The 18,247-nt window shown below is 33.7% G+C and overlaps 1 protein-coding gene and 1 long non-coding RNA gene across 8 annotated transcripts in view; one reads left to right on the forward strand and one right to left on the reverse strand.

Moving 5' to 3' along the window:
* Positions 1–13,300, reverse strand: part of LOC112661604 (uncharacterized) — a 34,310-nt gene extending 21,010 nt beyond the window's left edge. The window contains exons 1-2 of the long non-coding RNA XR_003137839.3: positions 13,073–13,300; positions 11,504–11,664 (exon numbers count right to left, since the gene is read on the reverse strand). This is a non-coding gene — a long non-coding RNA (uncharacterized LOC112661604). The remainder of the gene's footprint in view (positions 1–11,503; positions 11,665–13,072) is intronic.
* ROBO1 (roundabout guidance receptor 1) overlaps positions 1–18,247 on the forward strand; it is a 1,126,854-nt gene that overhangs the window by 1,041,255 nt on the left and 67,352 nt on the right. For all 7 annotated transcript variants that reach the window (XM_025449655.3, XM_049104797.1, XM_049104795.1 and 4 more), the window contains 6 exons: positions 2,445–2,569; positions 5,478–5,649; positions 13,187–13,392; positions 14,934–15,015; positions 15,183–15,351; positions 15,435–15,601. In XM_025449655.3, coding sequence (XP_025305440.2) covers positions 2,445–2,569; positions 5,478–5,649; positions 13,187–13,392; positions 14,934–15,015; positions 15,183–15,351; positions 15,435–15,601 — 921 coding nt within the window. The remainder of the gene's footprint in view (positions 1–2,444; positions 2,570–5,477; positions 5,650–13,186; positions 13,393–14,933; positions 15,016–15,182; positions 15,352–15,434; positions 15,602–18,247) is intronic.

Raw genomic sequence — 18,247 nt, forward strand, 5'->3', positions numbered from 1 at the left:
TAACATGGTTATATTTTTAATTATGGCAAGTTGAAAGGTAGCCTTTGAAAAATATTCCAACATTATATCATAAACATCAAATAGATGGATGTGATGAATGGCCTTCTCAATCTAGAAAGGTAGATGATGGTCATAGATAGATTGATTGATAGAGGCATATTTAATCCATTTGAATTTTCATAGAGATATATTTATACCTAATATTTAACATACATGTAGAAAGGGGTTTTTAAAGTTATATTTCTAAGACGTATCTTGTAGCTGATGTCACTGTTGATGTTGGCTCAAGAATATGCCTGCAAAATATAGTAAATTCATTTCCAGGCAGATATCCTGTGTGGAAAGATTGCTGCAGGATAAATGTAGTTAGCATAAGGGTTTGTATCCCTTGTTCCCAAATAAGTCTTTGAGGTTGGAGGAGAGCTGGCATTTTATAAAAGAAACATGGGTTCTGGCACACGTTGTTAGACATGCTTCTGAGATTTAGAAAAGAGACCACCCGAAGTTTATATTTCTCTGAGTGGTTTGAACATTTATATTTTCCTACTCAAATTCCCCGCATATTGGAAAGTCATATTCTCCCAGTCATTTAATTAATCATTTGTTTTTCTTTTATTGAAACAAACCAAACTCTCTTCTGGATTTAGTTTATTATCCAGCCAATCCTTTCAATTTCTTGATCTGATTTCTACCTCAATTATCCCAGCCCTTAACTAAGGAATCAAATGCTCCTGTATGGATGTGTATGGAGGAAAATCCCCAAGCGATGATACACATGCCTGTTATTATACCTGGATAATGATAGTGTTTGCTCAATTCATGAGTAAACCACTCAATTACAATCAGAGTTAAAAAAAAAATTATAAGCTAGGACTTCAGCGTTACCAAATTGAACCTAAACTTTATCTCCTAACTTTGTATTTTCTTCCCTGTAAGTTTCAGGACATTTGAAGGCATTTGACCTGATTTTTCAGGTCTCCTATAATTTTCTAGTCATATGGTATAATTTCTACTAAACCTCAATTAAAAATAAAAAGGGAGTATGGAAGAAATCACACTAATCTAAAAGTTAGGAGATCTAATTGCTTTCTTCAGTTTTGCCACCATGCAATCTGCAGCAAGTTCTGTTACATCTCTCTCTTTTTAAAAGAGGTTTATATTTCAAATGAGAGATTTACAAAATGTATATATATATTACAGATATTTTTATATGTGTCTTAGATGCAATTGCCTAGACAGTATTTACCAAGAGAAAAGTACCTTTTCAAATCCTCACCCTCATTAACAAAGAATTTTTTTTTTTTTTTTTTTGTGAGCAGAGTGATAGCAATTGTGGACATAATTTGAATATAATTTTTGGTTCATATTCCCTTGAAGGTGTTATCGTAAGTGACTGATATAAATAGCTAAAAGTACTTTTAAAGAAAAGGTTTAAAATAATGGACTGGTCTTAAAAAGTGGATTGGAGGAATCCTATCCTGTATAAACTGTTAAATGCCTGGCTTGAAATGTTCACTTCAATTTGAGCTGAGACAAGAGAGGAGACTAATTAGGTGTTTCAGACAGTTGATAAGAAATGCATTTGAAAAGTGTAAACAGTAGGTAAAAAGACTTACATTCAGTGCACATTTTTCTAAGCATAAAGCATGGTCCCGAAACAAGCTTTCCCCTTCCCCCCCACCCCAGAAGTGACTCCATCAGCACACCTAATGTTTTCAGCTGCCATTGCTCTCAATGTAACTGACACAATTTTCTGACACTCTATTTACTGCTGGATGAAGTGGCCGTTTAAGTCTGTATAAATCAAACAGTTTGGACAAAGCTGGCAGTATTTATAATGTCAGGATGAGCAGATGTTTCAGATTTGCCCTCATTTCCATATATATTCAGTTCGAACATGCCCTTGCCTATGTAAATGAAGGAGGCGTTTGACTTGACTATTGCTTTAAATTCATTTCTATTCAAGTAATTGGACTGAAGATTCTAAATGGTTATAATTTTCATGGTAGCATTTCAGGAGCTTTTGAGTTAAATTAAAGTAATTTTAGGGCCTGCTTACATCAGGAGGTCCTTGTGTGTATGATTAAAGTCCATTCACCTTTAAGTAGTTCTAAATGAGAAAAGATATTTATTCATACAAATTTCAGGTATACTTTGTAAAGGGTCAAATTGCAGCTCAAGAATTCTTTTAATGTGGAGTTTAATCTTAGAAGGTCAGCTAATTAAAAAAAACCTCTTCACCAAAAAACTCTTTTCCTTTCTATAAATATGCACTTAACAACTTAGCTTCAATTAAATTAAGGATGAGAATGGGTACGTTATATCTTATAGTGCATAATGAGTTGTATAAAATAATGGCAGCACTTGGGATACCGGCAAATTGTCTCAATTAGAATAATAACTACATGGTTTTGATTCAATATAATTTGTTTCATCTCCCTTAGAACCTCCACATTTTGTTGTGAAACCTCGTGACCAGGTTGTTGCCTTGGGGCGAACTGTAACATTTCAGTGTGAAGCAACCGGAAATCCTCAACCAGCTATTTTTTGGAGAAGAGAGGGGAGTCAGGTAAGACTTTATTCTAATATTTCAGTCAGCAAAGGTGAGTGCCAGATATATAAGAAAAACCAAAACGTTATTTTGTCATGTATCTGTTACTTTAAGAGAACTGAAAAATCTCTGAATGCCCTAGAAAATTTCAACTATGAGAGAGAAGACAAAATTTCCTTCATTATTGTAAATCTAAAAGCAATTTTACCTTCCTAGTTTTGTTACATAGGGTGGTATATAGCATAGTAATCATCATATTAAATTTACCTTTATTTCCAACTAAGTCACGTTAAAAAAAACACTACACTTATTCTCAGTATAATTTAATTATCATTTCTACTATTTAGATATCTGTAATTATTTTTTTTAAAGATTCATCTATTTATTTTAGACAGAGAGAGAAAACTCACACACAAATGGGGTACAGGGGAAAGAGAGGGTCTTAAGCAGATTCTGTGCTGAGTGGAGAGCCAATTTGGAGTTCGATCTTGGGACCCTGAGATCATGACCTGAGTTGAAAGCAAGAGTCCCACACTTAAGAGTGCCACCCAGGTGTCCCTGTAATTAGATGTTAAAAGAGATTTATACACATCTAAAACAGTGATGATAATTATCAGTAGCATTTCTCTGAAAACAGCAGGAATCTCAAGTGTCTTCTTCACTTCTTTATGTATATATGTATGTATGTATATGTGTGTGTATAGATAAATATATTTCAATTATATATATCAATTTATATGTCAATTAAAGATTCATCAAACTATGTGGTAGTCTGATTAATATAGGTGTCATGTTAAATATAGTTGAATATAGTCTAATTATTTGAAAACTATCATTTGTGATTTCCATTTGTTATCAAATCCCACTCTAAACATTTTATAAACCAGATTTTTCTATATACATTGAACTATAATATAGAGATCTATGATCTTACTAACTCTAAGCTCACTATTGGGCTTCAGCTTAATAAAAAGGAAATTTTGAAATAATTCCACTTTAAAGATAGTAGGAACGTTATAATAGTTTTTAAATGTAAGTCTTTTTTTTCTCATCGGTCATTGGCTTGCCTTCCTCAACAAAAGAAGCGTTTCCCTTTACTTTTTTTTGATACCTGTAAAAAAGATTCTCATTCACTTTTAATACAGTTGTTCCTAACCTCTTTTATTTTTTGCTTAAATCAATCTGGGGCAGGTTGTTTCATGGTATCACTTCTACTGTGCTCGTATGGGTAAAATATTAGTAGTTTACTGACTGCACTCACTCATCTTTTGTAGGCAGTGCATCAAGTTCACTTTTGTTTTCACTTTGGTAGGCAAATATTAACTTGATTATGGTATGTAGACCATCATTTGAGTTATAGAATCTTTGTTGATTCTAACACGTTCCATTTGGCCTAAAAGACTAAATTTGCTAATAGAAAATTACAAGAAAAAATGAAATATTTTAGCACAGCAGAGAGAATTGGAAGTGAATTAAATAAGAAAATCTATGGGGCTCTGGGTCGCTCAGTGGTTAAGCATCTGCCTTCGGCTCAGGTGGTTATCCCAGGGTCCTGGGATCGAGTCCCACATCAGGCTCCCCTTAGGGAACCTGCTTCTCCCTCTGCCTGTGTCTCTGCCTTTCCCTCTCTCTCTCTGTCATGAATAAACAAAATCTTAAAAAAAAAAATCTATATTGTGGTAATAGTAAATCCAGAAGTTCTTAGAAGAGTAATATTTAAATGTTCATTTAATTATTAAATAAATTATTCATTAAGTTTGTTAAGCTATATCAAATTTTGAAATAATTTTGACTTAGTTTAATGGCAACTTGCTGTTTCCTAAAATTCTGTCATTGGACATACATTTATGGAATAGTAGATAAGCCTTTATAAAATTATATGTTAAGTAATTAAACTGTTCTTTTTTAAAGATTTTATTTATTTATTCATGAGAGACAGAGAGAGAGAGAGAGAGAGAGAGGCAGAGACACAGGCAGAGGGAGAAGCAGGCTCCATGCAGGGAGCCCAACATGGGACTCAATCCCGGGACTCCAGGATTGTGCCCTAGGCTGAAGGCGGCGCTAAACCGCCGAGCCACCCCGGCTGCCCTAATTAAACTTTTAAAAAGGAGCAAATGTATTTGGTTAGAAGAAATCTTGACTTTATTCATTTCATGAAAAACAATGACATAAATTATTATTTCCCATGAAATATACTCTTGCTCTAACAAGGGAACACATTTTGATTCCTAGTGAAAAATTTGTACCACTTAATACTATATATTGTGTTCACCTTGTATGTAAGATAACTTTCTACAGAAATAAAACTTCATTATGAACTCTTAAATTTAATATTTGATTTTCAAAATTATCTGTGATGGATATGCTCACCATCTAACAGGAGAAATAAGTTTGATAGAAGTTTGACAGTTTGATAGAGTTACTGAACTTTTATAATGGACAGACAACAGAAATTCTTGTTATGATGTCAAAATGATGCCTTTGAACTTAATTTGTCATAATGTGCTTAAATTTTAAATTTGTTTATATATTAAAAGATATAGTGTTTATAATCCTAATAGTCACATGTATGTAAAGCAAAGCTTTTGATTTTGTTTTGCTTAATATGTAAAACTTTTAACTCTGTTGGTACTATTTTTCTATATCTAGTAATGTTTAAAATTGATAATTATAAAAGTACATATCAATATTTAGAATTTATTTAAATTTTAAAATGATCCTATCCAAGGCTAGGTCATTAAACTTTGTATCTATATATGTGAATATGTGATAAAAGAGTATTTAGCTTATTTGTGTATATATGCATGTGTAGTATGTATGTATACATTTACAAGCCTATTTATAAATATATATGTATATATGCCAAATTACTAGTACCTAGTAATTAACTTATTGCTATTCTTTCCTCCCAAATACTGGGTTCTAGAATCTGCTTTTCTCATATCAGCCGCCACAGTCAACTAGCCGCTTTTCCGTCTCCCAGACTGGTGATCTCACTATTACTAATGTCCAGCGGTCTGATGTTGGTTATTATATCTGCCAGACTTTAAATGTTGCCGGAAGTATCATCACAAAAGCATATTTGGAAGTTACTGATGGTAAAGTAGAGCATTTTATTTCAAAATGTTCAAGTTTGGCTTCTGATCTAAGGAGAGTGTTAGTAACTGTGTTTATTTTCTACTGTGAATCCTTTCTGACAGCAATTTCAGTGTAAAGCTAAAAAGGATATCAATACAATAAGTCTAAAATTATTCTTATATCAATACAATAAGTCTAAAATTATTCTTATCTTGTCTGCACTATAAATTTCTAGCATCGAGTCAAATCCATAAAAGCATAGCAATTAAACAAGGAGAAGTTTATACTGAATAGCTATACATGGGAATGCTTCCATGTTTTAGAAAATAAAGTTATTTTAAAATCTGACTGCAAAAAATCCTTTTTTTTGTCACAAAATTAAGGAGATAAAATGAATTGCTGGTAAGTCCTACTCACAACTCATTATAATGAATAAGTTTCCATTAGTAGTGTGATTTTGTCCTGTTTATCAACTCCCTTAAACCGATGAATTAATGCCAAATACATTATGAAGACATGGTGATGGAAAGAATCTTCAAACCATAAGATAGAGGGAAAAAAAAAAAAGATGGTAGTGATAATTGGAGAGAAAAGGGAGAAATATATATATAAATATATAAAAAATATATGTGTGTATATACATATATACCTAAAATAAATATATATATAATATTCATTCTTTTTATTGCTGTTATGATATTCAATTGTATAAATAGCTCACAGTTTAATTACGTACTCTTCTGCTGATGGATTGATCTGTTTAGGGCTTTTATTAACAAAGTAATTTTTTTTTTTACAAAGTAAATATTTTTGTACAAATCTTTAGATGGGCCTATGCAACATCTTAGTTTGCCTTTACCCATTTTTTTTTTTACATTTTCTCATATATCCCAAATACAAGTTTTTATCAGATATACATTATAAATACTTAGTTTCATTCTCCTAATGATGATTTTAAGGTTTAAATAACTAATTATAATTAGGACCAATGTATCATTTTTCTTTTGTAGTTGGTGCTTTTAATCTTCTGTCCTACCTTGAAGTCATATAGATGTTCTCTTATGTCTCTTTATAGAAGTTTTATTTTCTACACTTCTAAGATATATTTTTAGTCCATTTTAAATTGTTTTTGTGTATGGTATAAAACAAGGATCACAATACCTTTTCCTTTCTATATGGATACTAATTGTTCCAGCATCATTTATGGAAAAGACAGTATTTTCCTTACTGAATTAATCATTTTAATCATAATCAGATGAACATAAGTGTGTGGGTCTGCTGCTTTTCTCTCCATTACATTCCATTTATATATTTATGCCAGTATGTATGGTCTTCATTATTGTAGCTTTCTAGTAAGTCTTATAATAATTTTTTAAAGATTTTATTTATTTATTCATGAGAGATACAGAGAGAGGCAGAGACAGGCAGAGGGAGAAGCAGGCTCCCCACTGGGAGCCTGACATGGGGCTCGATCCCAGGACTCTGGGATCACTCCCTGAGCCAAAGGCAGATGCTCAACTACTGAGCCACCCAGGTGTCCTATAGTAAGTCTTATAAATGGGTAATGTAAGTCTCCAACTTTGTTTTTCTTGTTTTGGGCTGGCTGTTAGAGGACCTCTGCATTTTCTTATACATTTGTAAATGATCATGTCAATTTTCACAAACACATACACACACACACACATACACACACACAGCCTCAACAAGAGCAACAAATCTGAGGTTTTAATTTTGATTTCACTTATTGAATAGTTTAGGAAGAATTAACATCTTAACAATCTTAGTCTTCTAATTTTGGAAAATGGTATATATTCCATATATATATATATATCTCAATTTATTTATCATTAATTCTCTCAAAAGAGAATTGTAGTTTTCGGGGTAAAGATCTTCCATATATTTTGACATACTTATACCTATGATACTTTATGATTTTTGATGTGATTGCATATATATATATATACATATATTTGAATGAGTTACATTATTGTATTGTTTGAGGCCATATGTACAATTGATTATTTGTATATTAACCCTGTATCCAGCAACTTGCTCATAAATATACTCATATATAAGAGTTTTAGGTGGACTATTTTGAAACTTTTATGAACAGAATGTCTCAACTGCCAATAAAACCAGTTTTACTTCTTCTTTCCAATTATTTATACTTTTTTATTTCTCTTACTTGTCCTGTACTGTCTGTGATCCCTAATATAATCAATAGAATTAGTGATAATGGATATATTTTTCTTGATCCTAAACTCAGAGGAAAAGTAAGTAGTATAATGTTAGGAAAGATTTTAAAGATAGTATTTTGAAATTTAAAAAAAAATTCTGGAGGAAATGTTTAATACATTAATCTGATTTTTTAAATTGTTTTCAGGATAAAGTTTATATTCCTTAATATGCTGTATAATTTATGATCTGATATCTGCAGGCTCAGCTCTGAATTCTGTATTTGTTTACATGCCCTCATTTTATCATGTTTGCTATGCTCTTCTTTATCTGAAGACTTGCACATGCTGTTTCTACTGATTGAAATTTCACTTACTTGAAGAGACATTCCCTAACTCCTTAAATATGAGCATTCTCCTCCCTGCCATCTATACAAAGATTAAATCCTATACTTTTCTGTGTTCTCTATTTTCTTGTATTCATTAGACGTAAAGTTCCATGAGAGTCGGGCTCATGTCTGTCCAATGAATATATACTCAGTATCATACTACCAAAGTCTGACACATGGTACATACTCAACAGATAATTTTTGAAGGAATGATAAAACATGGATGGAATGAACAACTAACTCTTGGTTAAGTCAGAATTCAAAATTATGACTGTCTCATTCGAAAGCTCCAACTCTTACTTCTGCCTGTGATTTGTATTATATATTACTGGCTCCAATTAGTTAGAATGACCTAAAATGTTTTTATAATTTCATACTCATATTAAAGCTATTAAACGATGGTTGTGAAGACCATGTAATGAATTTAATAATGATCGATATAATCAATATATAGAAGTGAAGCACAGAATTGCCCCAAAATTTATAATTGCAACTTTTTAAAACAACTTTACATATATAAACAACTTGTATATACAGGTGTACGTGAAAAATGGCCAAAGAAAATGATGGTAAGGGGACACCTGAGTGGCTCAGCGGTTGAGCGTCTGCCTTCAGCTCAGGTCATGATCCCGGGGTCCTGGGATCGAGTCCCACGTCAGGCTTCCTGCATGGAGCCTGTGCCTCTCTCTGTGTGTCTCTATGAATAAATAAATAAAATCTAAAAAAAAAAAAAAAAAAAGAAAACTGGTAAAATATTTTCAAGGATTTCTTATTATTCTAATTAATAATTGAAAGCATAACTTCCTACATGCCATCTGATACTACATTATCATAATTACTGTATTTGTGAGACTAGATCAAGGGTAGCAATTTTTGCTGAACTAACACAAAACAAAAATCTAACATTAAATATCCTAATTCATTTTACAATCTCTGGGGAGATTTAAGATGGTTTTGTGTTTGTTGCAGTGGTAATTTTAGTTTTGTTTTCTTTATTTTGGAATTCATTGATACTGTACATGCAACAAGTATGTCCTAATTCTTCACAGGTAAATTTATTATTACTGTGAATACTGGCAACATCAGGTTTTGCCAAGTCAAGTCAAGAGGATAGCTAGTAAACAGAATGCTCTAAAATAAAATATAAGATCCAGCTAGTAAACTGGATGCTCTTTGACTTTAGCTTCTTGACCTTTCTTTATTGTTTGCAAACAGAAAAGACAAAGACAGAATAAAACACGAGGCACAGAATATGGTGGAGTAGCAGCTGTCTTTGAAATGTTGTATTTTGTAGCCGTGGCCCACCCCAAATAGCATTTGACTCAGGAACGTAGAAATTTATATCACCTAATTAGATGAAAGTGTTTCTTTTCTTTTTTACTAGAATGTAAGGAAATTAGTGATTACCAAATGCAATATACAATTTAAAATCACTAGCATTCATTCATCTTTCAAAAGTTATTGATATACAATGAGATGAGTGTTAGCTTTTATTCAGAAAAGAGAGACTTGACACTTGCCAACTATTTGATTTGGACAGGTGGCTTGAACTTTCCCTCACTAACTCATAAGTTTGTCAAGTATGTTTGTGAACTGATAGCAATTGTAATATATTTATATTATATATATATTATATAACATAATATAACTGATATTTGTTGGTATATATGTATGAACTTTTCATACTTAAACTAGTCAATGTGTGCATGTTATTTTGGGTTTTTTTCACTTAAATTATTTTATAAATGTATTTATATGTATTAATGTCACCTTCATGATCATTGCTTTTGAGGTAACAAAATATTATTTCTGAGGATATACTCTCTTTTTTAGGATCTTAATATATATCATGAATGTGAGGAAGAGATAGGGAATTTTCATAAACTCTGCTGTAATGGAGTTATACCACCTGTGGCACTGCTTATACCAGCACTGCTACCACTACTATTGCCACTATACTGATACCCATGAATAGTTACAGTTATTCAGTGCTTCCTTTGTGCCAGGCAATAATGCTAAGACCTTTCCACAAATCAACAACTTTAAATTCGACAAGATCTTATATTTTATCAGTATTTTATTCTAACCTGTGACAACAACAAAATGTTTCATTTTTTCTAACTAAAAATGTGAAAGTGCTTTAATGAACTCCTTCAGCTCTGGCTTACCAACCAGTTTTTTATAGAAAAGGGTCAGTGGCAATATCACAATTCATACATATGTCTAGCTTTTTGCAATTAACAAAACACCTATATATATATATATATATATATATATATATATATATAATTCCACTTATTTTTTTAAAGATTTTATTTATTCATGAAAGACACAGAGAGAGAGAGAGAGAGGCAGAGACACAGGCAGAGGGAGAAGCAGGCTCTATGCAGGGAGCCCGATGTAGGGCTCAATCCCGGGACTCCAGGATCATGGGCCAAAGGCAAGTGCTAAACCGCTGAGCCACCCAGGGATCCTCTATTATTCCATTTAAATCTTCATAGCAATCCCATCCCCTGAGCTGGCTAGAACTTTATCTTCCAATTAGAGATTTAAAAAAAAAAAGTGAGGCTTAGAGAATTTAGGAAAGCAACCCAAAGACACATGACTGATGGAGCCAGTAATCAACCCTACTCTTCTTCTCTTGCCTTATTTTTGTAAACTACCCAGTGTAAACCAGGGAGAAATAAATGACAGAGAAATAGCATCATTAAACTGGGTTGGGATAGGATGCAGAGGTGTGAATGATGTTGACTGTGATGTGAACAGCAAAAACCTGTTAAGATTTAGAAAACTGAGGGATCCCTGGGTGGCGCAATGGTTTAGCGCCTGCCTTTGGCCCAGGGCGCGATCCTGGGGACCTGGGATCGAGTCCCACGTCAGGCTCCCGGTGCATGGAGCCTACTTCTCCCTCTGCCTGTGTCTCTGCCTCTCTCTCTCTCTGTGACTATCATACATAAATAAATAAAAATTTAAAAAAAAAGATTTAGAAAACTGAGTAAATCCCCAGATATTGGATTGTCTCTAAATATAACAAGATTACCAAATGTAAGCCACTCCGTTACTGGATTTAATTATAATGTTATAAAGAAACACTGTTACTAATTTAATTAATGTCTAGAAATAAATACTCATTCATTCTTATGATCAAGGGAACACAAGTGATAGAATCTTCTAAGACCCCAAAGCAATAAAACACTTTCATTATTTTTTTTCATACTTATCAGGAGGGGTTTCTATTTTGATTTTAACTAATCTTAACAGCAAATGTAGAAAAGATGAAACAATTCTAAGCAAAGGAATTATTCACTTACATTTTTCATCCACAGAATATCTGAAACACTCCTGCCAGCTTACAAACTCCAGCTTTCTAATACGCCTCCAACAGAATTAGCAAATTTCATACCAGTAGAGAATCAGAAGGGTGCAGTGAAAACGCACTTGCAGATTTTACTCTCTTGCTTTCTTGTTTTTGCTTAAGCAGAATGCACAAAATTAAGAATTATTGCATGGTAGATGAGGAACAAATTGTGTTCCAGCTTGTGAAAATCTTTGGTGCATAAAACTTTGAACGTGACACATCTAGCTTTGCAAATTATTGCACCCAGAATTTACTCTGGCAACCAGTTTCTTTTAATCAGGCAACTTCTTAAAATTGTCTTTTATATATTTGTAACTTAAAATTTTTTTAACTAGGGGATCCCTGGGTGGCTCAGCGGTTTAGTGCCTGCCTTCGGTCCAGGGCATGATCCCAGAGTCCCGGGATCAAATCCTGCATCAGGCTCCCTGCATGGAGCCTGATTCTCCCTCTGCCTGTGTCTCTGCCTCTCTCTCTCTCTCTCTCTATCTCTCTATCTCTCTCTCTGTCTCTCATGAATAAATAAATAAAATCTTTTAAAAAAATCTTTTTTAACTAACACTCAGAATTTTAAAGCTTGCTCATGAAAAAAAAATTTCTTAAACATAATTTTTAATCGTAACTCATTTTTAAAAAAGCATAACTTCTGTAGAGTTTCACCTAAATTGACAAGATCAGGGATGAGAATTGAGACCATCTCTCTAATCTAATGCAAGTTGTTTTCATTATACTTACACAGTTGTTTTTGACTTTTCCCTAAATAATGGCTTTCTTATCTGAGATAAAATTTTTAGGTTTTGGATCTTTCATATAATAAGAGCAATTTTAATTTATATATTATAAAAATGCCTTCCATTGTTTCCTTCCATAATACATTAAAACTATTAAGATAATAGAATTAGTGAAAATGTTTTCTGATCCCTGGAATTCCAACATGGAATTATATTTTCTAGGTTAGGACATTAGGTTGAGTTATATTTTTGGATTAGCTTACTACACAATGTACGTGAGCAGTTTTCCAGTTTTTCCTAAATTTATTAGGATTGGGAAACTTTTACCCACGTAATCTGCTAATAGAATTCCAAGATAGAAAGATCTCAATCCTATTGACTTGTAAATTCTACAAGTCCAAAGCACCTTTGAATGCAAAATTGTCAGACATGCTGGTATGATATCACATTTTTTTTTCTTTTGGACACAAAGCAGTTATCAGATATAAAGTTGGCTTTAGTTCATTTATGAAAATTTGTTTCATCAGTTTCCTTGGGAGGGGGGTTGTGTTTTTTATTTTTACATTATTTTCTAAGGTTTCAAAAGTACAGCATTCCACTTCTCACCACTATCCATCTACTTCACCATTCACAATTCTTATTTCTTCCCCAGACTGTTAAGTGAAATGGGACCCTTGACAGTGCAGCCAGCTCAGTCAGGGCTTGGTCATTTGAAAGGAGTACATGGTATCTCATTTTAATATCCTGAATCAGAGCATCATATAAACATATTCTGAATAATGCATGTCTCCTACCTTAATTACTTGTTAATTAGTTTGTTTCAAAGCCTAGAGCAAGTGCTGTTGCTGGGATGATTAGAAAATTGCTTCCAGTTGTAGAAATCTATTTCCTGTTTTTCCTTTTGGCAGTGATTGCAGACCGGCCTCCCCCAGTCATTCGACAAGGTCCTGTGAATCAGACTGTAGCAGTGGATGGTACTTTAGTGCTCAGCTGTGTGGCCACAGGCAGTCCAATGCCCACGATTCTCTGGAGAAAGGATGGAGTCCTTGTTTCAACCCAAGATTCTAGAATCAAACAGCTGGAGACGGGAGTGCTGCAGATCCGATACGCTAAGGTAACTTGAAATGACGCCCTGGCTTCCCCGTTTTGTTCCACTTTGGTTTTGCTTCCAGCAACGAGTGCTGGAGTCTCAAATTTTAGAGTCAGTGAAATGCTACCTAACAATATTGATATATTTTTAATTGATGCTTTATTCTTTCAGACATTCCACTGTGTATATTTAAGATGGTTTGACTCATAACTTAGCTCATAGCAAGTAATTTAAGATTTTATATGGAGGAGAAAAAAAAAAAACAGATTTTTGAGACCGACTGAGGAAAGTAGATGGTGATTTGTGGGAGAAAAACATCCTTGCAGGTTGCGGTATGATGCACTCATTCCATAAAGCATTTTTCAAAGAGATTTTTCCAGTACCATGTTATCTACAGTGCTCTTGAACAGTTCTTCTGTTGTGAATATTTCATTCAACATTTTGCAACTACAGAATGCCATCATGCAAACAAAAACCCTAGAGCAAGCAATGTACACACTGAGTGTACTTTGAAATCAGAATGTTAAATGATGAAAAGCTCACAAGTTTGTGAGAACCAGTTTAGGGATTTACCTTCCCAGGGCAGCACATCCCATACCTGTTCTTTCAACACTGTGTTGTTTTGTTTTGATTTTTCCTTTTCTTTTAGGTCAAGATCAGACAAGCTCACAAGACATATGAAAGAATAGGTTTGACAGCAATAAATATAAATTTCAATCGCTTTATTGCCTATTGTGGGTGGCTTCTTAGGAGTTTTGGATCAGCATAACAGTTCATCCTACATGCCATGAAAGTTAATATGTTGTAGTTCTTTGTGACGATGATTGCAATTTTGTTATTACAGTTGCCAGAGTGAGATGGCAACATTCTTGCTTTATAGAACGTTACTTGAAGATAGAGTTGTTACCTTAGGCAGAGGTATACGGGTTCATTATGCTGGTGATGATTTTAAAGCTGAACATGTGACCCCTGTTTGTTTTCTGGCATTCAGTCTTTACAAGGGAGAGAGCGCATTCATTCCAGCTGAGGTTTGACTAAATAAACAGGTTAAAAAAATAATAAAATGGGGGGGGCGGGGAGAGTGAATACTTTGAGAAGAAATCATTTTGTGTTTATCCTTTGTACTATCCGTTTATCTCAGAATCCATATGCATGAAACTCTGATAAAATATGAAATAGCAAGAATTGCCATTGGCTGAATTTTATCAGTTTTATGATGTGACATCAAATATGAAGATATAATTTAGTAATAATAATTAACCCTTGAATTTGAATACCTCATTTTTTATTGTCCCTGACACTGAAAATTGTGCTATGGTGAAGCAGTTAAATACTATATTTTTATTACACAATTAAAATAACCATATAAAATCATTTTTTCCTGTATTCATGCAATATTTTCCTTCATAGTCAATAAAAACATATTCAATTAAAAGGAGGTTTCTGGTTATTGGGTTTTAATGCAGTTATTCATATTCATGGGACATATATGAAACTGTAATTGCTTTTCCATCCCATTGAGCTCTTGATTGTTCCAAATATTTATTTTCCGTCTGTCTTCTCAGCTGGGTGACACAGGTCGGTACACCTGCATTGCATCAACCCCCAGTGGTGAAGCAACATGGAGTGCTTACATTGAAGTCCAAGGTAAATCCAATAGCATTTTTAACTTAAAAGTTTAATGTGCGGTTGTTTACTTACTGGTAAATGTATGGCGTACATGTCCTGGTGCCAGAGTAGGCATATGTGTAATCTACCTTTATGTGCTTATCTGTATACATGTAAACATCTTTCCTCTTTTTCCTCTGTATTAGAATTTGGAGTTCCAGTTCAGCCTCCACGACCCACCGACCCAAATTTAATCCCTAGTGCCCCCTCAAAACCTGAAGTTACAGATGTCAGCAGAAATACAGTAACATTGTCATGGCAACCAAATTTGAATTCAGGTGCAACTCCAACATCTTATATTATAGAAGCCTTCAGGTAGAGTAAAGATGATGTTTCCTAGATGGTCTTTTTTTTTAACCATTAAATATTCATGTTCTAACTTATGTATCTTTCCTTAGCCATGCATCTGGTAGCAGCTGGCAGACCGTAGCAGAGAATGTGAAAACAGAAACATTTGCCATTAAAGGACTCAAACCTAATGCAATTTACCTTTTCCTTGTGAGGGCAGCAAATGCCTATGGAATTAGTGATCCAAGCCAGATATCAGATCCAGTGAAAACACAAGGTAAATACTGATTTACTCAACCTTGTGACACCTATTTATTCTTAAATGTTATAATTTTACAAGTCAATAATTTGTACTGCATGCATGCTATGATTGTATATGTGATGCAGATCTGTTCTTCGAGTTGCTCGATTAATTTTTAATACACAAACACAATGCCTGCAAACTTTATTGTTTTCTGCACTAAGTACTCCAAGATAAGATTAATAATGAAGAGCAATGTTTCTCATTTTATAAGATTACAATCCAATCACACAAAATATTACGCATTTTTTATGTGAAAGAAACAGCTAAAAGGAAAAATGAATATGTGGAAGCTAATGAATATGTGGAACAAATTAGAAATTAGTTCACTTGGGCCACATTCTGGATATACTGCTTTTTATTGTCTTTTTGTGAATAAAAATTATATTTAGCTTTCAACAGATTACCTCCTATCCACCACCATGTCCCACCTAATATTTTAAAGCTTCAGGGAAGCCTGGGTAGCTCAGCAGTTGAGCACCTGCCTATGGCCCAGGGCATGATCCTGGGATCCATGGGATCGAGTCCAATATCGGGCTCCCTGCATAGAGCCTGCTTCTCCCTCTGCCTGTGTCTCTACCGCTCTTTCTTTCTGTTTCTCATGAATGAATGAATGATTGAATGAATAAATAAATAAATAAATAAATAAATAAAATATTTTAAAGTTTCAATAGCAGTAAAATTTACAATTGAATAAAACAGTGATTTGAATCAATCTTTACTTGTTTTGAACTTATTGCCATTGTAATATATGCTTGTTCTTATGGTAATAAAGAAATATAATTCTAGATGGCAGTGAGAGAACTATATAATAATTTTCTCACATTCAGAGGGATCATAATAGCTCAATCTTGAGTTTACCATTCCAAAGCAAAAAAAAAAAAAAAAAGTAACTTAGTTATAGTGATAGAAACAAGTTCCACACACAAGGATTGAAACTTCAACTATTTATATACTGGTTTGGGAGAGGGTATGCCAGCCATTTTGCTTGTTTTATCTTCTCTAATGAGTGTTTAAAGAATCTTTTTGGAAGGACCTTTTGCTTCAGAATTCACAGAGAAAGCAAACTGAGTTGTAGAACATGCCCATGTTTGTCTCTTGCTGTGTGAATTCAACACACCCAAATGCCTATATTTGCTATCATGAGTCACCTCATCAGGAACGTTAATATTCTTGGAGCCTGCCTTAACGCAGTTTGAGGTTTTCAATATTAGATATGCATTTGTAAAGAATGCAGACACAATGACAGCTGTAAAGTGAATTTAAATTTTTGTCCCGAGGACAGTGGTCACTACCTAGGAGACTCCATAGTGTGATTGCCTGCTGCTTTTCTGTTACATATGCCTATGAATGCTTTTGTAATCTATAACCTCATTTGTGAATGAGGAGGTAGTTAACATTTAATCTGAAAATTAATTCAGGTCTTTTTACATTTTCACTGACTTACCTTTATACATGAATAGCTAGTTGAACAACCCAAGTGAAATAAACTCATGTCAATTGGAAGACTGGAAATATGGTGAAATAGGCATGCAATTTTGAAATCAAAGGATTTTTAATCTCACCTCCTGAACCTACTAGCTGTATAGCTCTGAGCAAGTTAGTTTGTCCTGAGCTTCAGTTTCCTCACTTATAAAATGGGGCTGAAAATATGTACTCCACAGGTTTGGACGAGTATTAATTAATTTATGACTATACAAGACACAGATTTGTTTTATGCCATGAGAAATTGTTATTGGACTTATATTTCTTTCACTGTCTGGACTAAAAAGAAAGGAAGTTGATAAACTTTGCAGATATAAAACTGAGAAAGACAGGATGAGGAATGAGACCATCAGAATTAAATATATCAGTAGACGGAAATGATGAGTCAGCACTAACAAGATTAAAATTAATGGAGCAAATTCAAACATGTGCTGCTTAAACTTAAGTTTTGAAAATTAGCTGTAGAAGCATAGAAAGGATACCAAGCTTAAAGGGGAATGCATGTGTGTGTGCATCAGGGTGGTGGGGTTAGACAGATTTCAGTATTTGAAGTCAATTAAAACACCTATTTTACCCAACTGAGTGATGAAATTGCTAAAAGAACAAATGTATTCTTAGCTGGCATTAGCAGAAGTGTGTCTGGATCAAGCAAAGCATCTCTTCTCTTTACTCTGAACTGGTCAAATTGTGAATGGGATAATGTATTCTTTTTTTGAGCACGACATTTTCAGGTAGACTTTTTTTTTTTTTAAGATTTTTATTTATTTATTCAAGAGAGACCATAGAGAGAGGAGGAAACACGGACAGAGGGAGAAGCAGGGTCCCCGTGGGAAGCCTGATGCAGATTTGCTCCAAAGATCCCGGGATCACCACCTGAGCCACAGGCAGTCAACCATTGAGTTGAGTCAACCATTGACTCAACCTCAGGCAGATTTTTAAGAGGAGGGCAATGAGGATAGTTGGTGAGGCTGCATTGAAGGCTCAAAATCACATCATTGGAAAAGAAATTCAGGGATCTTGGTGTGTTTTACCCCCAAGATAATAGAATTAGAGTAGACATGATATTTTTTTTTTCTTAACATTTTAAGAAACCATGATGTAAAAAGGATATGCTTAATTTTAACTCTGGCAACAAAA

Source organism: Canis lupus, chromosome 31 (genome assembly GCF_003254725.2).
Source record: "Canis lupus dingo isolate Sandy chromosome 31, ASM325472v2, whole genome shotgun sequence".
NCBI classification, from domain to species: domain Eukaryota; kingdom Metazoa; phylum Chordata; class Mammalia; order Carnivora; family Canidae; genus Canis; species Canis lupus.